This window comes from Callorhinchus milii, unplaced genomic scaffold (assembly GCF_018977255.1).
Source record: "Callorhinchus milii isolate IMCB2004 unplaced genomic scaffold, IMCB_Cmil_1.0 Scaffold7, whole genome shotgun sequence".
In the NCBI taxonomy this organism is placed as follows: Eukaryota; Metazoa; Chordata; class Chondrichthyes; order Chimaeriformes; family Callorhinchidae; genus Callorhinchus; species Callorhinchus milii.
This window is the reverse complement of record NW_024704748.1, coordinates 737,971-760,639: the sequence shown is the minus strand read 5'-3', so window position 1 is coordinate 760,639 and position 22,669 is coordinate 737,971. Positions and strand designations below refer to the sequence as shown.

Sequence of the window (22,669 nt, the reverse complement as noted above, 5' to 3'; positions counted from 1 at the left end):
GTAAGTGTGAAGAGGTTATAATTATTGCCTAGGTGGCAAGTCGACACAGGATTGTTACACTGGAGGCAGAGACGGATTCGGTCCTCACTCACTCATAGAATTATACAGCACAGAAAGAGGCCATTTGGCCCATCGTGTCTCTGACGACTCTTTTAAATCAACCCCACTCCCCCGCTCTCTCCTCATAGCCCTGATCAACCCCACTCCCTGCTCTCTCCCCATAGCCCTGATCAACCCACTCCCCCGCTCTCTCCCCATAGCCCTGATCAACGCCACTCCCCCGCTCTCTCCCCGTAGCCCTGATCAACCCCACTCCCCCCGCGCTCTCCCCATAGCCCTGCAAACTTGTCCTCCCCAAATAATTATCTATTTGTCTTGAATCAGTTATTATCGAATCGGCTTCCACAACTCTTTGAGGCACAATGAGATCATGTTTGTTGTTTTGCCAGCCGGGTGTCTGATACGTGCGAAAACCCATCACCGCTTGGGATGCATGGAAATCTCAGTTTGGTTTGTATACTCTTAAGCATAGCAGGGTCCCACAAACAACCAGTTCATCTGGAGGAGGATAATAATATTAATAATCCTTGCATCTGATATAATGCCTTATCACATCATCAAGACATCTCAAAGTGCTTCACAGGACATGCTGTAAAGTGAATTGACTGTGTATTTTGTGGGCAAAATGTAACAGCCAGTTTGCGCACAGCGATGTCCCACAAACAGCCATGGAATGAGTGACCAATTTTATTTGGGGGATTGTCAGCCCGGACACCGGGAGAGAGAAACCTTGCATTTGACATAGCACCTTATCGCATCTCTGAGATGTCTCAAAGTGACCAAATTATTATTATTAATTTAAAAAAATTAATTTAAAAGGAACTATGATCCTCAGAAAGCAATCCGCTAAACTACTAACAACTGGATTCCTACTTATTGCTAGGTAAACTGAGGGGTGTGGAGTAAGGAAACTTGACTAACATTTTGCCGTCCGGCAATTGAAACTGGGTCCTCTCACTTGCGAGGCGAGTGCTCTAACCAATAGGCTACAGGACTCCACTTGTGTATGTGTGTGTGCATGTGTGTGTTTGAGTGTGTACTTGTTACATGTGTATTTGTGTGCGTGTGTGTGTGTACGTGTGTGTGTATGAACTCAACTTTAAAACAAAGTTAAGTTCCGGCCGTGTATTCTTACAGAACAATTCAGTTCATTCTTGCAGAACACACAGAGTAGGTGTTCATCATCAACAATGGCAGATTAGATCACTGGCGGTGTTTAGGCTTGCACGTTCCTTCAAGCAACCTATGCAGAGATTACTTGTCACAGTAGTCATTAGAATTTAAAAAAGGAAAGTGAGGAGAGATTTTTTTTCTCTCTGCCTCTCTCCCATCCTCCCAAAAGCAGAAAATTACACATTATCTTTATTTTATACCTTTTTAGATGTGACATCGGGTGTTCTTTTTTTAAGAGAAAAATCGGAGTCAAAGTGCTCCAACAAATCTACTCAGGCTTGTTGCGCTTGCACATTCACATAGTCAGCAGAGATTTACAAAGACTGTACAGCACGGAAACAGGCCACTCGGCCCAATCAGTCTGTACTGGTGTTTATACTCCACACGAGTCTCCCCCCATTTCTCCCTCCCTTCCGAACCCTTCTGTTCCCCTATAATAATAATAATCCTTGCATTTGATATAGCGCTTTTCACGTCGGGAGGACATCCCAAAGCGCTTCACAGAACACACTGTAAAGTGAATTGACTGTATATTTGTGGGCGAACACGGCAGCCAATTGCGAACAGCAATGTCCCACAAACAGTCGTAGATTGAAAATGACCAATTTATTATTGTTTTTGGTTTTGGAGGGATTATTATTAGGCTCTGTGTGGAGTAAGGAAACTTGCCCAAGGTTTCGCCCTCTGCCTGGGATTGAACTCAGGTCTCTCACTTGCAAAGCGAGTGCTCTAACCACTGAGCTACAGGACTCCACTGTCACTCATCTGAGGGTCTTGCTTCCTCTTGAATGTATCTGTACTGTCTGATTCAGGCAGCAAGTTCCACAATCTCTCTACTCTCTGTGTGAAGTAGTTCCTCTTAAATTCCTTTTTAAAATGTCTCTAACTCTTCTCTTTTCTCTGCTCTGCTTGCTCTTTCTCTCTATCTTTTTATTCTCTCTTTCTTTCTCTCTCTTGATAGTCCAAGTGCTATTTAACTAACAGCCATCAGGTTGACCAAACCACTCTTTTGCTCAGTTCAGCTCGGAGTGAGTGCAGTTGTCCTCAGTGGCTGCCGTAGAGAGCTGCAGTCTGGCCGCCATGTCTGACACAGGCAGTTAGTTAGTTGCTTGAAGGCTTCTAGCTTGTTCTCGCAAACAAGGCCAGTATCGTAGCAACTGCTTGCTCCTCAATTATGTTTGCCTCAGTAAAAGGCTTATAAACCTTTCCCCTATCGCCCTGTGTGTATGTGATTTGTGCATTACACAGAGCAGCCAAAACTTTGATTTAATAACTTAAGGCAAAATGGCACAGTATTTATCATCCAGTATCAGCTTTGGCTCAGTGGTAGCACTCTCGCCTCTGGGTTCCATTCCCATGTTGAAACTTGAGCTCGCAGTTCAGGCTGACACTCCCGTGTACCGTGTAGTCATGGAGTGGGGTGTGTGGTGTGGGGGAGAGGCCCACATTGTCACAAGTGCTGTCCTTCCTATTACACATGACTGTTGAGGGTGGACATTAAAGATTCACTGACACTGTTTGATCACATCGCAGGTGATTACTGTCAACCGTCAAGTGCTTTTGAAATGTCCTTATGACAAGAATCATAGAATTATACAGCACAGAAGGAGGCCATTTGGCCCATCGTGTCTGTGCCGGCTCTTTGAAAAGAGCTTCCAAATCAATCTCACTCTCCCACTCTCTACCCAGAGCCCTGCAAACTTGTCCTACCCAACATGATAGGAGCTACATAATAATAATCCTTGCATTTGATATAGCATTATCACATCTTCGAGACATCTCAAAGCGCTTCATAGAATATACTGTAAAGTTAATTGTAAACTGTATATTTTGTGGGTGAAAAACAGAAGCCAATCGCACACAGCAGTGTCTCACAACAGTTGATGTAAGTTGTACTGTAAGTGTAGTGACTGTGTGCCTGTAGACAATCACACGCCAGCTATTTTGTTCACAGCAAGGTCTTACAAACAGCCATGAAGGGAATGACTAATTTTATCCGGGGGATTGTTGGTCAGGACACCGGGAGAGAGAGAAACTCCCTTCTCTTTCCAATACAGGATCTTTTAACGTAACATCCTGTCAGTAACTGCTTGCTAAGCGATTTGAAAAACTTGACAATATTCTTATCATTCAGGTGTTCCTCCACATCCCCCGCCCTTCCCACCCCACCATCGAATGTTGGGTCTTTAGCTTTTCTACACCCAGCCGCTGGAACTGCAAACCTACCTCGTCCCCTCCCTTGCCTCCTTCAAGGCCCATCTCAAGACCTTCCTCTTCGACCATACCTTCGGTCATCTTCCCTCCACCACTCCCCTTGCCCTCCACCTCTCCTACCCCAGCCCGCATCTTGGGTGCCAAGCCCTTATTGTCCAGCGCCTTGGGATGTCCTCCCAACATGAATGGTGCTGTATAACTGCAATTTTGTTGTTGTTGTTCTGCCTTTTCTTTTTGCGCTTTGAGATGGCAGCCCTAGTCTTGACCAGAGATGGGGACAGGAGATACGGCCATGGAGTTTCACACTGTCAATCTCGTGACGGGACATTCCACTTGAAATTATGTGAGTCATTTTTATCGACCGTCAAATTTAATGTGGGGAAAATCCCATGTGAATGAGTAATTGCTAAAACCTTGACACCTTGATACTAAGGGGAATTCTGTCTCCAGGGTCTATTTAGTGTTGGTGAATTTATGTCAGTTTATGCCTGGGGGCGGGCGGAGCGGAATGGGGCGCAGTTGTCAGAGTTGATGTATGTGGCATTGGGAATAATTCAACAAATTCAAACCAGTTTGATCCATTTGTCCGCTGGGTGTGCATTGCGCTCACATGATGTGAGTGTACCAGTCCTGAGATATGTTCTTAGTTGTTGCTCTAATCTCTGCTCTGATACAAGAGGATTCAAGACATTGTCAAGACTTTGTGCTCACACTATTCCAGTCCGATGGTGGTGGTAGGTGGCGGTGCAGGGCTATTACCTCTGTACTCCCATCACACCAGTCTTCGCCAGGCTCCACTGGTTCCCTATCTCCAAACAGATCGATTTTTAGTTCTTCACACTTGTCTTCAAATCCCTTCATGCCCTGGCATCTCCCTACCTCTCCAACCTGCTCACTCCCCAACCCACTTCCCGTTGCCTCTGCTCGACTGGCTCTGGCCTCCTGCTTGTCTCTCATCCACTCTGTTCCATCATTGGTAGCCGCGCTTTCAGCCACTCTGCCCCGAAACTCTGGAACACTCTCCCTCAATCCCTCTGCCTTGCTACTTCCTTTCCCATCTATAGCTTATGCCTGAAGATTCTTTGACTGTGCCTACGGTCACCTCCCCCTCCCCCCGGCTGGGTCTTGTGCTCCGCCACTGTAAAGCACTCTGGGAATCTACCTTGTGTAAGGGGCGCTATATAAATGCAAGTTGTTGTTGTTGTGTTGCTGTGTGTAGATCTTAACTGGACACAACTAGAAGCTTGATAGTAGCCTATTGAGTGAGGTATCAGAGAATGTCTGGTATCTGTGCCACTGGCAGGAAAGCGGAGCCGAGCACCAAGATGGAAAGGGCGAGGAGAAGATTGGAGAAGAAAAACTGATGAGGATAAGAAACTGGCCTTTTTTTCTTATTTCAGATTTCCAACTTTTTGAGACCCTTTTTTAAATCGCTCCAACTGCATTTTTTTAGGACAGCGTGAAGACAATCTTTATTGGCCCACTTCAGTCCCTCAGCCTCTGTGGCGGTCAACAACAACAACAACAACAGCAACATGTGTTTACAAACTGCCCTTTATACACGCCAGTGTCTCAGAGAGCTGCACAGTTCGGTTTGGATACTCTTATGCATGGTGATGGGTTTCTGCATGTGTCCGACACCCAGCTGGCCAAAAAAAAGGTAGAAAATTCCTAAAGCCAGGTTTTCCACAGTTTCTTGAAAAAAACTGCTTCCAAATTTAGCCTGGATATAAGTATTTTCCACCATTCTGTGACATCTTAGGCAAAAATTGTTCTCTCAGCCTGAGACTAGGTGGCATTTCGGGGCCTCTCAGATTGGCTGAGACCAGGGACTTGTTTAAGAAATGTGTGGACCCTACCCCCTGGCTTGGCGACATGCTTCCGTCACTGTCAAGCGCTACCCTGCTTGAGGGGCACTAGATAAATGCGAGGTGTTGTTGATGTTGACAGGATGATGGTCGGGCAGGATGACATCAAATGGGGATTGAAGGGCCTTACTCAAGTGAACCTTTCTTATGATCTTAAGGCGCAGCTGTTTAAATCTGCATTTCATTGAACTCTATCGCTTGATAATCCTGCAGCACGGAAGGTCCACAGAGAAACAAGGTTAGTCAGCGGAAATAATAATAATAATAATGCTTGGGTTTGATATAGCACTTCAAGGCGTCTCAAATCGCTTCACAGAATATTACTGTAAAGCGAATTGACTGTATATTTTGTGGGCGAAATGCGACAGCCAATTGCGCACAGCAGCGTCCCACAAACAGTCGTGGGTTGAGTGACCACATTATTTTTTTTTCAAATATGTGCTATTGGGTGGAATAAAGCGGAGCGGAGCAGAGAGTGTCTGATCCTAGGCGAGGATTATCGCAAGAAGGAACACAAACCAAAGTGGGGTGGTTAGAATTTTCTTTTTGTTTCTGGAGCGATGAGAGAAATGGCTGTTGAACTCAAACCACACCGGCGGCGTGGAGAATTGGAGTAGATGGAAGCCCATAAGTGGTTAGTGGCTGCATAGTGGTTAGTCCGTTCACCTCGCAAGCGAGAGGATCCGGGTTCAATTCCCAGCAGGAAAGTGATCCGTCAATAGAATAACAACCGGGTTCCTACTTACTACTAGGTAAAAGAGGGTGTGGAGTAAGGAAACTGGTCTAAGGTTTTACTCCGCCCAGGAATTGAACCTGTGTCATCTCATTTGCGAGGTGAGTGCCCTAAGCACTGAGCTACAGGACTCCTTTAAAAATGCACATTAAATTAATCTGAACGTGAAGCGAGTGTTAATAATATATTAAAAAAGTAAAGAGAATTCCTATCGCTAAAATTTATATATTTAAAAAAACTACAATTAACACTTGGGTACAGAAACAACATTTTACTAATTTTACTGTAATTATCAAGTAATTACTCATTTTAATTAATTTGAGCCTCTGCTTAAACACTGCATGCATTTACTGAACCATGTATTTTTTCTGGACAATTTTAGTCAAAATGTTCCTGAAACATCAATCAGTTTCACTTACCAGGAAATTACAGTAAACTCCCTTACTCTCCATCCTCCCCTCCCCCTTCCCCTCCACTCCTTTCAACTCACTCCTAACACACTTTCATCTCGTTATTTAAGGGCTGATTGTAATCATTTGGTTATCTTCACTCCAAACTTTCTACAGTCGGAAGAAAACAAAAGGGGGGTGTGGGGTGGTTGTCAAGCAACAACACGATGTGGAATGTTACTTGAGTTGAAAATGTGGAATTAAGAGCAAATTTTTCATTGCAAACCGATCTATTGTTGAAAAGGTTAATGCGCAGAAAAACACCCCACCCCATGAAAATGTGTTTCTTTGCCTTCTTCTGTTCAGAACAAAGCATCACTTAGACGTAGTCTCTTCATGTGGTGAGATTCAGAGCCAGGCTTACACTAGGAGAGGCTTCACTGCCTCTCTCTCTCTCTCTTTCTCTTTCTCTGCTCCCAGTATAATTGTAGAATAAAGCCGGTGATTTTTCAGGGTGGAATTCTAAAGTCTTTAACCACTTTAACCACAGATTCACAGCACTAAGGAGGCCATTCGGCCATCCTGTGCTTACCTGCTCCATCAAAGAACTTAAAAAGTCAGTGTGGATTCTATCTCAACCTATAACTATTGATGTGTAATGAGCTGGAAAGAAGCAACACCTTTACAAGGAATCCTGTAGCTCAGTGGTTATCGCAAGAAGGAACACAAACCAAAGTGGGGTGGTTAGAATTTTCTTTTTGTTTCTGGAGCGATGAGAGAAATGGCTGTTGAACTCAAACCACGCCGGCGGCGTGGAGAATTGGAGTAAATGGAAGCCCATAAGTGGTTAGTGGCTGCATAGTGGTTAGTCCGTTCACCTCACAACCGAGAGACCTGGGTTTGATTCCCAGCAACAACAACAAGATTACATTTGCATAGCGCCTTTCACGTCGGGAGGAAGTCCCAAGGCGCTGGACAGTGTACAGCATTTCAGCTGGGGTCAGGGGGGCAGAAGGGAGGGGAAGGGAAGGGGGGTGGCCGATGGCATGGCGGAAGAGGAGGGTCTTGAGGCGGGACTTGAAGGAGGCTAAGGAGGGGGCGAGGTGGCGTGACTGGGGGATGGAATTCCAGAGGTTGGAGGCAGAGTGGCTGAAGGCCAATAGTGGGGTGGGTGGGTTGGGGGACGTGGAGCAGCTAGAGCCGGCTGAGTGGAGGGAACGGGCGGGTTGGTAGGAGGTTGGTAAGTTGGTAGGAGGTCGCAGAGTAGGGTGGGGCGAGGCCATGGGGGGCTTTGTATGTGAGGACCAGGATCTTGAACTGGATTCTCTGAAGGATAGGGAGCCAATGGAGTCGGGCGAGAGTGGGGGTGATGGGGTTATGGAATTTGGTGCGTGGGAGGACACGGGCTGCAGAGTTCTGGATTATCTGCAGCTGTGGAGGGAGGAGTTGGGAAGGCCGACAAGCAGGGAGTCTGCATAGTCGAGCCTGGAGGTGATGAAGGCATGAACAAGAGTTCCAGTGGCCTGAGGGGTGAGATAGTGGCGGAGACGGGCGATGTTGCGGAGGTGAGGGAAGGCAGAGCGGGTCATGGCTTGAATGTGGGGGAGAAAAGACAGTTGAGGGTCGAACAAGACACCCAGGTTCCTGACTGGCTGGTGAGTTGTAGTGGACACCCATGGAGGGTGATGCTCCCAGAGCCTGAGGTGCTGAGGCGCTGGCGCAAGCCAATCAGGAGGGCCTCAGTCTTGTTCACGTTCAACTGTAGGAAATTTGCCCTCATCCAGGACTTGATGTCCGACAGGCAGTCTGTCAGGACAGCAGTGGTCCTGGAGTTGAGGGTGGAGGCAGAAAGATAGAGTTGGGTGTCATCCTCATACATGTGGAAGCTGACCCCATGTCTGCGGATGATGTCACCGAGGGGGAGCATGTAGATATTAATGAGGAGAGGGCCAAGGACAGAGCCCTGGGGGACACCAGACATGACAGTGCGGGCGATGGAAGAGAAACCGTTAGAGGCAACGAATTGGAGATGGTGAGAGAGATAGGAATCGAACCGGGCAAGGGTAGGTCCGTGAAGATTGAGTAAAGCGGAGAGGCGGTGTATGAGGATGGAGTGGTCGACAGTGTCGAAGGCAGCAGAGAGGTCGAGGGGGACAAGGAGGCAGAGGGAGCCCTGATCACAGATGTTCAGAATGTCATGAGTGACTTTGACCAGGGCTGTTTCCGTGCTGTGGGCAGCGCGGATTGGAGGGGTTCAAAGAAGGAATGGCGAGAGAGAAAGGAGCGGAGCTGGGACGCGATAACTCGTTCCAGAACCTTGAAGAGGAATGGGAGGTTAGAGATGGGGCGATAGCTGGAGAGGAGGAATGGATCCAGGGAAGATTTTTTCAGGATGGGGGTGATGACTGTCGTTTTTAGGAGGGTGGGAACTGAACCGGTGGACAGGGAGAGATTGATGACATCGGACAGCAGGGTGAAATGTAAAAAAATAATAATAATTTGGTCACTCAATCCACGACTGATTGAGGGACACAGCTGTGTGAAATTGGCTGCAACGTTTCGCCCACAGATATACAGTCAATTCACTTTATGCTATATTCTGTGAAGCGCTTTGAGACGTCTAGGAGACGTAAAAAGCGTTATATCAAATGCAAGGATTATATTATGATAAGCTCCCGTTTTATAAAATCCAAGACTCTAAAACTCAACAGAGAAACGTCTCAAAGCACTTCACAGAATATATTGTAAAGTGAATTGATTGTATCTTTTGTGGGTGAAATGTGACAGCCAATTATGCACAGAGGTGACCCATAAACAGTCATGGATTTTTGTTCATTCTGTTTTTTGAAGGGGTTATTATCCATGGAAAACCATCCACCAATCGACTAACAATACTGCTAGGTAAACAGAGGCGTATGGAGTAAGAACATTTCTAAGGTTTCGCCCCATCTGGGAATCGATCCTAGGTCCTCTCACTTGCGAGGTGAGTGCTCTGAACACTACACTACAGGACTCTACAATGACCATGAAATCTCTTCTACCACCTGCGAGAAGCCAATACAGTTTCATTGTCAGTCCTGTAGCTCAGTGGTTAGAGCACTCGCTTTGCAAGTGAGAGACCTGAGTTCAATTCCAGGCAGAGGGCGAAACCTTGGGCAAGTTTCCTTACTCCACACAGAGCCTAATAATAATCCCTCCAAAACCAAAACAATAATAAATGGGTCATTTTCAATCTACGGCTGTTTGTGGCACATTGCTGTGCGCAATTGGCTGCCGCGTTCGCCCACAAATATTCAGTCAATTCACTTTACAGTGTGTTCTGTGAAGCGCTTTGGGACGTCCTCCCGACGTGAAAAGCGCTATATCAAATGCAAGGATTATTATTATTATTATTATCTGGATGTGTAACTCGGAAAGCATTTTTTAAAAGCGTTCTTTCTATTGGTTATTTTGCAATTATATGATATTAATTACCTCTTCCCCCCCTCCCATACACACACAAAACAAAATGGGTAAAGTAGCCTGTTTAAAGTCGAATAGACTTTGTACTGACATCTCAAGAGCTGTTTGTTTTTATAATGTCATTTTCTGTCAACCACATTTATGTGGGATGAACGGGTTAATTGAGCAAACAGTTATGTGGGTGTTAACTCCATCCACAAAGTATGTACAGTCAATTCATTTCACAGTGCATTCGTGAAACGCTTTGAGACGGCTCAATGATGTGATAAGAGGCTATATCAAATGCAAGGATTATTATTATTAACTAATCGCCCTCGCTTCCTCTGTGCTTATAATATATAGCTCACTGCATCAATTAACTGATTTTACTTGAATATGTTTTAAACCTCACCACCACCTTCCTATTAAAAGTGTCTCCATGGGGGAGGGTAGAGAGAAGGGGGAATCAGGGAAGGGTAACTAGATAGGAACCATCATCTGAAACTGTTACTCTCTCTCTCTCTCTACCATTACATCAGTTTCAATTTAGCACCTGTAAACCGGATACCATTCTGTTCCTCTCACTAGGAAAATATTTCCTATCCAATAGATTAACTGTTCCACCTGGGAACACATGAGGCCACCCAGTGATTGCATAAAAAATATATCCAGACAGAGAAACAAGTGTCTTATTGCATAACAAAAAATTAATGTGGTCACTCAATCCACGACTGTATGTGGAACATTGCTGTGTGCAATTGGCTGTCGCATTTCAATCACAAAATATACAGTCAATTCACTTTGCAGTATATTCTGTGAAGCACTTTGAGACGACTCAACAACATGTCAAGGTGCTATATCAAATGCAAAGATTATTATTATTGTCATTATTATTGACTGGAGTGACCCAAATTGGTGGTTTAATCAAAACCCAAGTGCCAGCTTTAATCACAGGTAACACATTCCAGCTTGTAATTCAGAAGCAATTTTTAAAACGCTGTTTCTCTCTCTTATCTAGTAATTATTTGATGTTAATAACCAACTCCCCTTCAGTTACACACTCACGCACACACATGCTGTATGGAAAATCTATGAACACGTTTCAGGAAAGATAATTTTCGCAGTGTCCCTGCCACTGAAGGTGCTCTAACTGGGGGAATTAATATATATAAATAATGTAACTAATATATGCATAATTATTAATAATTTAATTAATGTTAACATATATGCCACCACAGGGCAATGTATAAAGGTAAATCTACAAAGCAGACTGTGGCTATACAGCCCCCAAATTCTGCCTAGTCCTCGCCTCTGAGACTTTTCTTTTGTCTTAAAATTCAAAGTTTTAGGGTAAGTCGGTAAATGTGTCTCAGTCTGCAAGCTGGTAACCGCATTTCTTAAAGAGTTTCCGAATCCAGACTGGGTTCGAGAATTTCACACAATGCTTCGCTTTGAAGGCAAAAGGGGTCTCAACAGGGGAAGACTCAGGAGAAATAATAATAAAAAATAATAATCTGGTCACTCAATCCACGACTGTTTGTGGGACACTGCTATGCACAATTGGCTGCCACATTTCGTCCACAAAATATTCACTCACAATATACTCTTTGAGACATCTCAACAACACGACAAAGCGCTATATCAAATACAACGATTATAATTATTATTTATTTCTACGGTGAATTTGGACTGTCTCGTCTGGTTGGAGAAAGAGAGAGAGAGAGAGAGAGAGAGAGAAACTTTCGATTCTCACTGAAGATATAGAACCATTCTCAATTCTAGTAATTATTTATTTTGTAACTGAAAGTTACGTGGTTCGTAACAATTAGCTGTAAAAATCCGCAATGTTCTTCCCCTGAAGAGTAAATCAGCGAATGCGAATATCGAAAGCTTTACTGAAATTTAACATACAGCTGAATATCGCTCAAAGCTCTCTCTCCTCTCTCTCTCTCTGTTATTTTCCAATAAAGTCAGCCTGACGAGCCATGAGCTGTGTGTATGTGTGTGGTGTGTGTACTGTGGGTGAACACATTACATGTAAAAAACACATTACATGTAAAACAGGTTATGGATTTCTTTGGGCAGTAAGATGCATTTTTTTCTCCCTGGAGACATTTTATTGACTGTGCAGTTTTTAAATTAATTATTAAAAAGAAAAATAAATAAATATGAATCGGTACTGAGGGGGCGATGGTGGGGGGGAAACAGCAACACACATTGCTGGGTTCTTTCGCAACCAGGGGCGCAATTAGCGACCATTCGCTCTGACAAACAGGGAAATCGTTTAAGCGGTGGAGATTGATAGTTATTTCTGGTAACTCGTTTTGTACTTTAAGTGAGGTTATTAAAAGGTATATTTCTGTTACATTTGTTTATCATAAGGAACCAGAGGATATGTTTAACCTTATCTGTAAATCCAAAATCATTTGCATTTTTATGGCTTCTCAGTCCTGTCTGTCCCACATCAAACCACTTTAAACAATATTTTTTTTTAATGCGGGTAAAATAAATCAAACTTAAGTGACTGCGGTTTCAGGAGTTACGGCGGATAGAGCGAATCTAAAGGACATTCGCTATAATCCGCTATTAGTTTAACTAAAAAAAAGTTAGAGGCAACTTTCTGCCCGAGGTGTACACTTTAACTCTTAATCCCCCCTCAGAAATAGAGTCTCTTTCCCCCCAACTTTCCCCCAAACAGTGTGTTAACTGTTCCTTATCACACAGCGAATCGCGCTTACTGCTCGGGGGTAAATTAGCCACAGCGAATCTCACTGGTCAAAGGATTCGTGTGTTTTTTTTATTCAGATATATCGCGCAATATTAAATCGTTTTCACAATTTTCCCAGCGAATAGAAAGACTTGCAGTCTATCATTTAAAACTTTTTTTTATTAAATAAAAGTTTGATCCATCGAAAGTTTAACGAAATTCGCGTTTCGGGGAATATATAAAATCGACTTCCAACGTAAGAGTCATTGCTCCTGGAGTTAAATAACTCGGGAATCGTTATTTGTAATCTAATTATCAACATATATTTCACTATAGATTTGTTTGTGTGGGAAGAGGGTCATTTAGTGAGTCACAAGAGATAAATACACATGTTTTTCGGGCGGTTTAGAGAACGAAAAACGTGTTTTTTAAGAAAGTATTTTAAATTAACCTCTTATTTTATAGCATAGAATAAAAAAAAAGGTGAAGAATGTGACAAAAAATGGGGATCCGATCCCGCTCTGTGGTTGGGGGGGCGCGGGGGGGGGAGAGAGAAAATTTCGTGGGTCTGAAAAATAATTCAACATCCAATTGTCCAATTAACCTCAATAAGAGCATTGCGGATAGACGGCTCTGTGCGGAACACGCAGCACAACGTGTGCCGTGAGCTTATAGTGAGCGGATAAGAAGCGTTAATGTTAAAGCGCGGGGATAAATGAGCATTTAAGGGTTAAACAAGACTGGTTTCTACTGTCCATCAACATATGGATGGGGGGGGGGGGGGGAATCCACAACCCAACAGGATTTGCGCTTCTTAATCACCCCAGTTATCGCTCTATTATTTGCAAATTGCTCATTATAATATGGGTTTGATGTTAAAACTATCCCCCCCCCCCATCCCACCCCCCAACACCCCACACCCCCCCCACACAAAAAAAAAGTCTCGACAATTAACACTGACACCCAAATTTAACGTCCTAGCAACAAATAAATACAAGTTGTGTTCTGGCCTTTGGGTGGGGGTTGGTGGCTCAGTTCTTGGTGAATCGTTTCCAGTTGGTTGGTGAGGCAATGGTAGGTTTTCTGCTGTTGACATTAAGGCCAATTGGCCATCAATGGGAGCCTCCACAGAGGGACATGGAGGTGGGAGCCCAGGCTGGCAGGCAGTACATGTAGGGGTAGTATTGATAAGCCTGGTAGAGGGAGAGCAAGGGAGGGCTTAATATCTCGTCCGCACTGTACTGCCTCTGGTTGTCCCGTACCAGAACCCTCACGGCCACCTTTTTGGCCATGTTGGGTGGTGAGATGACAGACAATTCCGCTGCTATCTGTCTCTTCTTGGTTTTATACCGACGGTTTTGGAACCAGATTTTGACCTGGGTCTCTGTGAGTTTCAGGGCCGCGGCCAGGTCTGCTCTCTCGGGCCCGGAGAGGTACCTCTGGTGGTTGAACCGTCTCTCCAACTCGAACACCTGAGCGTGGGAAAAGGCCGCTCGAGAACGCTTCTTGCCCGGTTTGACGGTCTGCTCGGACTGGGATAATTTTTCCAACCTCTCGACCTCCTCTGTCCCGCACTGGCCATCGGCATCTGTAACATTGGACAACGCTGGTGAACAGAAAGCAGATCTGATCTTCCCTGCAGCACTATAAAGCCTACATTAACTATCCCTCAATAACAATAATAATAATAATAATAGTAATCCTTGCATTTGATATAGCGCTTTATCACTTTGTTGAGACATCCCAGATGTTGCAAGCGAGAGGACTTGGGTTTGATTCCGGGGCAGGACAAAACCTTGGGCAAACTTCCTTACTCCACACACCTGTTTACCTAACAGTAAGTAGGAACCCAGTTATTAGTCGATTGGCCGATTGGTTTTCCGAGGGTAATAATTCCATCAAAATTTAAAAAAAATGATAATAATGATTTGGTCACTCAATCCACGACTGTTTGAGGGACATTGCTGTGCACAATTGGCTGCTGCGTTTTGCCCATAAAACATACCGTCAATTCATTTGACAGTATATTCTGTGAAGTGCTTGAGACATCCAGAAGATGTGATAAGCCGCTATATCAAATGCGAGGAATATTATTATTATATAGCGCCTTATCACATTGTGGAGACCTCACAAAGCGCTTCACGCAATAAAGTGAAATGACTGTGTATATTGTGGATGAAACGCAGCAGCCAATTATGCAGAGCAGCGTCCCACTGACTGTTTAGTGACCAAATTATTATTATTATTTTGTTTGAAGGGATTATTAACCCCGGAAAGCAATCCGTCAATTGATTAACAGCTGGGTTCCTATTTACTGCGGGGTAAATGGAAGCGTGTGGAATAAGGAAACTCTGTAAGTTTCGCTCTGCCCAGGAGTTGAGCCGAAGTCCTCTTTCTTGCGAGCCGAGAGCGCTAACCATTGCTCTACAACACCCCAGAGTTTCGCCCACAAAATACGCTGTCAATTCACTTCACAATATGAAGTCCTTTGAGATGTTTCAACATAAAGCACTGTATCAAATGCGAGGAATATTATTATTACTGTTAAAAAGTGCTTTGAGGCGTCCGTTTGACAAGAAAGGCACTGCATTAAAGGGCAGAAAAAATATATTTGATTTATTCACAGTAAATTCCTGTAAAGATTTTTATGATGTGATAATTTGCTGTGTCGAATCCAAGGATAACAATGAATAAAAATGATTGGGGGCTGTTTTAGACATTTCCCGGAGACAATCTCTGCAGCTGAGTGTATATATCCCGTAAGAATTAATAATCCTTGCTTTTTTGATAGAGCTCCTTTTTACATCATTGAGACATTTCGGAATATTCTGTAAAGTGGATTGACTCAGTATTTTGTGGTCGACGAGAGATCCATCAACTAAGTTCATTATTTTGAGATTTTTTTTAAAGAGGAACAAATTAACAGGAATCATTGTCACTCATGTGCGAGTTTAATTATATTGGAGAAGAGAATGTTAGTGTTAAGATTATAAACTTTGAAAAGAGTTTGAGTTGACAATAGCTGATAAAGTAGTGAGCAACTGCCTTCTAATTAAATTCCAGTTTGGCAGATTCAGGGATATGAATAAAGTATGTATAACAGCCCACACGTCTAATAGTAAGATTAGAGATAACTATTAATGGATAATAACACATTTTGGTCACTCACTCGCCCCGCGACTGTTTGTGGGACACTGCTTGAGCAATTGGCTGCCGTGTTGCGCCCACAAAATACAGTCAATTGACTTTGCAATGTATCCCGTGAAGCGCTTTGAGACGTCTCCATGCGAGGACTGTTGTTATTATTTTACTTTAAAGCTAACCTGCTCTCCGGCTCTGTTTCGGGTTCGATATAAGCTGCTGTGTGTATGCGGGCGGCCCTCTGTTTGTGAAAACTCTCTATCTTTCCCGATCTACTTTGTGCTAAAAATATGTTACATTAAATTATGGTCAGATGCTTATCTCTCTCGCTCTCTCTGGCTATCACTGTATTTTATTGGAGCTTGCATGTTTTTGAAAAAGAAGAAACATCCCAATGAAATCTTTGCACAACGCAGACAATCCCATATATTTGTGACACGGAAAGTAAGTAATCTATAACACACTTCCTTCCATCTGTGTCAGTTTTGAGTGTGTGAGGACACACCCCTGTTTACTCTATCCACGATTGATAAATTTAGACAAACCGGTTACTGGCGAAGGAAACGACACCGTTTTTAACACTGAATTTATATTTTTATTGTTAGTTTTTGGGCAAAAGTATTATTATTATTATTACTACTAAACTTGGAGATTGAGAAACGCTGTCAAGTCAATCACACACTGGATTTACATTTTTATTATTACTGTCTAGAGAAAGTATCATTAGTTCTACTAATCCTGGAGATTCAGAAACACTCTCGAGTCAATCGCATTATCCAATTGTATTGTCATTTTTAATGCGACATAATTCTGATTAATAGTGTTTGATCGAGAACACAATTTGTTCTCTCTCTCTGGTCGCTTCGCCAAACCTAGAAATAATGTTGGAAAACGCCAGTGTGTGTATGTGATTGTTTCACACGTTCATATTTGCAAACATTATTGCTAGAAATCGCAGGGAATCCACGTAGAAATCAGTTTGTTTTAATATGTTAAACAAACTCATTCACATCAAGTCTTTCGGTCGATAAAATCAATTTTAAAAATAAATCTATTCCTGGTGGGAGTATTAAACCCGCTTTTTTTATTATGGAATGGGAAAAGTGTATAAATTAGCAGGATTTCGGGATCAATAACTTTCCTCACCACGTGTGCAAAAATCCAGACTTTTTTGATGCAAAGATATATAAAAAATAGACTTATTTTATGCAAAAATATATATAAAAAATGAAGACTTAGTACTTATTAAGTCTTGTCTATTTCTGCTGCTGTTTTTGTCCATTTCACTTTAATACAAGCCACACATCTGGCCTCTCATTATTCATTCATTCATTCACTCATTCACTCATTCATTCATTCCTCACCAGCAGTTACTGTGCTAAACATTTTCAGCGCCGGCTCTTTTTATATCACTATTTATTTTCTATTCTGGGTATGTGTGTTTTTTTGTGTTTTTTCAACAAAACACATATATATTTATTCCCCCAAACTACAAACAAGATTACGTGAGAAGTGACCCAGTTAAGCTCTCTCTCTCTCTCTCTTTTCTGGTGGTGAAAACTGGATAACCAGAAAATATAACTTAGTGAAAGCTTCAGTTTGGATACAACTTATACAACTTCTTTTTACTTTTTAAAACTCCTTCATTCAAACAAATACATATTTTATACACACATATATATATATGATACAGGGTGACCAAAAAGTCGCGATAACTATCCTATTATCTAAAAACAAACAAAAATATCATCAATTTAAAACTTATGATATTGTAATGGTATCACGTCTTTTTGGTCACCCTGTAAATATAAGAAAAATTACACACACACATATTACACTATATATAGAGAGAGTTTCACGTTCATAGATATATATATATAGAGAGAGTTTCATGATATATATAGAGAGAGAGAGAGAGAAAGAGAGAAAGAGAATTTCACTTTGATAGAGATGTTGTATGTTGAGAGATAATATACATATATAGAGAGAGTTTCACGTTGATATATAAAGAGAGAGAAAGTTTCACGTTGATATATATAGAGTTTCACGTTGATAGATATCATATATATAGAGAGTTTCACATTGATAGATAGATATATAGAGAACGTTTCACGCTGATAGATATATTATATAAAGAGAGAGAGAGTTTCACGTTGATATATATTATATATAAAGAGAGTTTCACTCAGATAGAGAGATGTTGAGAGATATTATGTATATATATATATGTAGAGAGAGTTTGGCGTTGATATATGTTATATTATATAAAGAGAGAGTTTGGCGATGATATATATTATATAAAGAGAGAGTTTGGCGATGACAGATACCTGTGTCAGGTTTCCCAGTGCTGTGATCTCCACCCGAGTTCTGACTCGTGTAACTCCGAACTTCCAAGTGCGTGTTTTTGGGGTCGGTGCCAATGTCCTGCCCGTGTGTCCGGTGAGTGTCCGGTGCTCGGGGGCTGGTGCTTTGCACCGCTGTGCGCTGCTGCTCGGGGTCGGTGTGAGGTCCGGAGGACTCCCCGCGGGGCCCCGCACTCCCGCGCGGTCTGTCTCCGGATTCCACTTTGATGCTTTTCTGACCAATTCGACTGATCCCGGACTCGTGGCTTCGGGTCAGAATGTCTTGGATTGTAAAAGGCGTCAACGAATTCACTCGATTTGCCATTATTTTGAGACGTATCCTTTTAATTCAACAAAATCTCCCTTTCTCCTCTCCCTCTCCCTCTCCTCTCCCCCTCTCCCTCTCCTCTCCCTCTCCCTCTCCCTCTCCTCTCCTCTCCTCCTCCCCCTCTCCCCCCCTCGAGAAGAAGGGAAAGGGGATAAAAAAAAGAAAGACAATTCTGTGTTTTATTTACCCTCTTTCCTCCCCTCCAGCGCGAAGGACAATTTATCCGCACATTCGTTTAGCTTTTCTTTGGTTTTTTTTTCCCCCTCTCACCCTCTCTCTCTCTCTCTCTTTCTCTCTCCGCCCAATTAATTAGAAAATCTAATCCGATTAAAAAATAATAATCAAAACAACACAGAAATCTTTTTTTTGGGGGGGAAAAAAAAACACTTTAGTTGGTTGGTGTTAACGATTTTTAGCCGCAGGCGATTCGATCTGATACACACACACGAGAGAGAGAGAGAGATCCGAAAGCCCTGTCAGCCCAGGGATCAGGTCAGCGCTGTATTTTACACCATTCGCTAACAGATTGGGTTCAGGCAAAGCGATTGGTCGGGAGGGCGCCCCCCGCCCCGCCCCCCGCCCCACCGGGCGGTTAGCATTAGCGCCATGTGGTCAGATTGGGCGGCTTCACGCCCGGTTGGGCGGGTTTCACGCCCACTCACACCGCTTCAGTGAGTTGGGCGGCGCCTTATTTTTAATGTTTCACATTTTTGATTTTAATAGAAACCTTTGGCAAAAATTTTTTTCTCTTTCCCCCCCACACCCCCCCCCACATACACCCCACACCCCCACACACCCCCACCGACCCTCACCCCCCCCACACCCCCCCACCCTCACCCCCCCACACCCCAACCTCCCCACACACCCGCTCACCATCCCCCACACACACCCCTCACCCTCCCCAACACACACCCCTCACCCCCCCCACATACACCCCACCCCCCAAACCCCCACCCCGCCCACACACACCCCGACACCCCCACATACACCCCACCCCCCCCCACATACACCCCACACCCCCACACCCACCCTCACCCCCCCCAAAACCCCCCCCACATACACCCCACACCCCCCCACCCTCCCCCACCCACTCCCCTCACCCCCCCACCCACACCCCTCACACCCCACACACACCCCCAACCCCCACCCCGCCCACACACCCGCCCACCCCACCCCACCCCCCCCCACATACACCCCACACCCACCCTCACCCCCCCACAACCCCCCCCACATACACCCTCACCCCCCCACACCCCAACCCCCCCACACACTCCCCTCACCCCCCCCACACACACCCCTCACCCCCACACACACACCCCACCCCCCCAAACCCCCACCCCGCCCACACACACCCCCACCCCCCCACCCCCCCCACACACACCCCACCCCCAAACCCCCACCCCGCCCACACATACCCCCAACCCCCCACACACACACCACACACCCCCAACCCCACACCACCCCCACACACACCTCCCACCCAGTCCACCCCCCCACACATACCCCACCCCCCCACACATACCCCACCCCTCCTCACACACAACCCCCCCCCCTACACCATGAGGAGCAACACGCCCATCCCATGTGGGCGGGTTGGGCGGGTTTCTGGTTGTACGGTGAGTGGTGGAATAAAACAGCTTTTGGGCGATTGCCGAACTTTAACATTTTTCATGTAAAACTGCAAAGCGTTTTCTCTCTCTCTCTCTCTCTCCCCCACCTTCGAAGTCTTTTTATTGCAAAAGCACTGACCCTAAATTGGCCTCTTTTCTACCCAAAGGAGGCAACACATAATAATGGGCTATTTTGGGGCTACATTTGGTGAACTTTGGGCTACAAACGTATTTCAGTTTCAAGCAACTCTGGTGTTGAGTGATGATTTGTTTGTGTTGAGTTGAGTAAAGAGGCAACAAAGCTAACTTTAGCTCCAGGGCTCCAACAGGTTAGCCCCGTCCAACCCAAGTCTCTCTCCAACGCCTTCCAAAAGGTGACTTTCTTTCAATTAAATTAAATCCTTTTAATAACTTTTTTAAAGTGCCTGTCTTGCTGCCAACTTTGATCTTAACCTTTAAAACTCTCTGTTTATGTAAGCAACAACAATTTGTATGAATTGCACTGCCTCAAAGCTTCACGAACTCTGGAGAATGTTGGAAAATCCTTAAATTCAGTCTTGGTTTGCCAATCTGTGTCGGCATTATAATAACAATCATAATAATCCTTGCATTTGATAAAGCGCTTTATTATGTCTTCGAGACATCTCAAAGCGCTTCACAGAATATACTGTAAAGTGAATTGACTCTATATTTTGTGGGCGAAACGTGGCTGCCAATTGTGGCCAGCAGTGACCCACACACAATTGTGGATTGAGTGACCAAATTATTATTTTCTTGAAGGAATTATTACCCTCGGAAAAGCAATCCGCCAATCGACTAACTTACATAGGGTTCCAACTTACTTAATAATCCTTCCAAAACCAAAAACAATAATAAATTGGTCATTTTCAATCTACGACTGTTTGTGGGACATTGCTGTGCGCAATTGGCTGCCGCGTTCGCCCACAAATATACAGTCAATTCACTTTACAGTGTGTTCTGTGAAGCACTTTGGGATGTCCTCCCGACGTGAAAAGCGCTATATCAAATGCAAGGATTATTAGTATTATTATTATTATTATTACTGCTAGGTAAACAGAGGCATGTGGAGTAAGGAAACTTGACCAATGTTTGCTCTGCTGCGATTCGAACCCACGTCCTCTTGCTTGCAAGGCGAGTGCTCTAACCACTGAGCTACAGGTCTTATGGTGGATTTGGTCATGCTGCGTTAGTCCCTTAGCATAGTGGTTAGAGGGCTCACCATGAGAGCGAGAGGACATCTCAACGATGTGATCAACGTCTTTGAGATGTCTCAACGACGTGATAAGGCTCTATAACAAATGCAAGGATTATTATTATTAATGTATAAAAATGCAGCTTGGCACTGAGACTGTTAGAAACTGGATTGAGTCTACTCAGACCTCTTTGCACACTGCTATTCAAGTGACACAGTGCCAAGATTCTCAGTTCACCAGACTGGTTGGGATTTGAATACAACATGTGAACATCTAACATCCTTAAATCCTCCGCGACACCCAAGGAAACAAACAATAACATTCTTCCTAGTGATGAGCCACAACTTGATTCCCTTGAGTTTGGAAGGTTGAGGGGTAATCTGACTGAGTGTTTAAAAATGATAAAGGGATTTGATAAGGTACCAAAGAACAGAAGAACAGAAGAAATGCTAGATGATAAAGAGATGAAGGTCCATCTAGTTCACCTTCCACCTTTCTGGTAGACGCCTGCACATATGTCCCGAAATCCCGATGTACTACATCCCATAATGTTATTTCCTAAAGGAAAACTATCAAATCTGTGTTAGAAGTAATCAACATTTCCTGCTTCAACCGTCTCCCAAGGGAGCCTGTTCCACAGGTTCACTGTTCGCTCACTGAAATAGTGTTTCCATAGATTAGTTGTGAATTTACGCCATGTCCTCTGGTTTCACTATTCTGGACTAATCGAAACAGCCTGTCATGATCTACATTGTCTCGCCCCTTTAAAATCTTAGATGGATGCAGAGAAACTACTTCCTCTGGTGGGGAATCCAGAACAAGGGCATCATCTTAAAATTAGAGCCAGGCCATTTAGGAGTGAAATCACAGGATAGTTTTTCACCCAAAGGGTAGTGGAAATCTGGAACTCTCTCCCCCATAAGGCTTTGGATGCTGAATCCATTCACATTCTCAGGACTGAAGTGGATAGATATTTGTTAGGTCAGGGTATCAAGGGATATAGGGCAAAGGCAGGTATTTCGTGTTCAAGTACAGATCAGCCATGGTGGAATGGGCTTGAGGGACTGAATAGCTTCCTCCTGTTTCTATGTTCCTAATTTAATTGAGGCTATTTCCCCCTGTTTCTCTGACTCTCTCAATGCTTTTGTCGTGCTATTTGTTGTGGTTTCTGACAAGTCTAGTTTGGTGCGTATCCTCACTATTAACGTGCCTGAGAGCTAGTTACTAAGCTCTCCTCTTGGCAGCATGTCACCCTGGCTTAGTAAGTATATAATCTGGGAAGGATACGTTTTTTTTAAAATCAAATGCACACAAACTTGACAAGAATCTAAAGTTAACAAAATACAATCAATAGTGGTTAGTCAATGAGGCCGAAGGGATTGGGTTTAGCTTTCAGATGTTTGAAAGGGAAATTAAATATGGCAATTTATTATGTTTCTGTTATTTTGC

General features: G+C 43.9%; 1 protein-coding gene across 1 annotated transcript; it reads right to left on the bottom strand.

Moving 5' to 3' along the window:
• Positions 1-13,426: 13,426 nt before the first annotated feature.
• LOC103188917 (homeobox protein zampogna) lies at positions 13,427-18,479 on the bottom strand. The gene is made up of 2 exons (XM_007909095.2): positions 18,054-18,479; positions 13,427-14,173 (listed from the first exon to the last, which is right to left on the bottom strand). Exons 1-2 carry the CDS (start codon positions 18,391-18,393, stop codon positions 13,698-13,700), a joined length of 816 nt encoding a protein of 271 aa, XP_007907286.2. The 5' UTR covers positions 18,394-18,479; the 3' UTR covers positions 13,427-13,697.
• Positions 18,480-22,669: the final 4,190 nt, after the last annotated feature.

Coding starts and splice junctions, on each gene's coding strand:
- LOC103188917 (XM_007909095.2), bottom strand. CDS start 18,393: ATGGCAAATCGAGTGAATTCGTTGACGCCTTTTACAATCCAAGACATT. Junction 14,174..18,053: donor CACTGGGAAACCTGACACAG/GTATCTGTCATC, acceptor CCAATGTTACAG/ATGCCGATGGCCAGTGCGGG.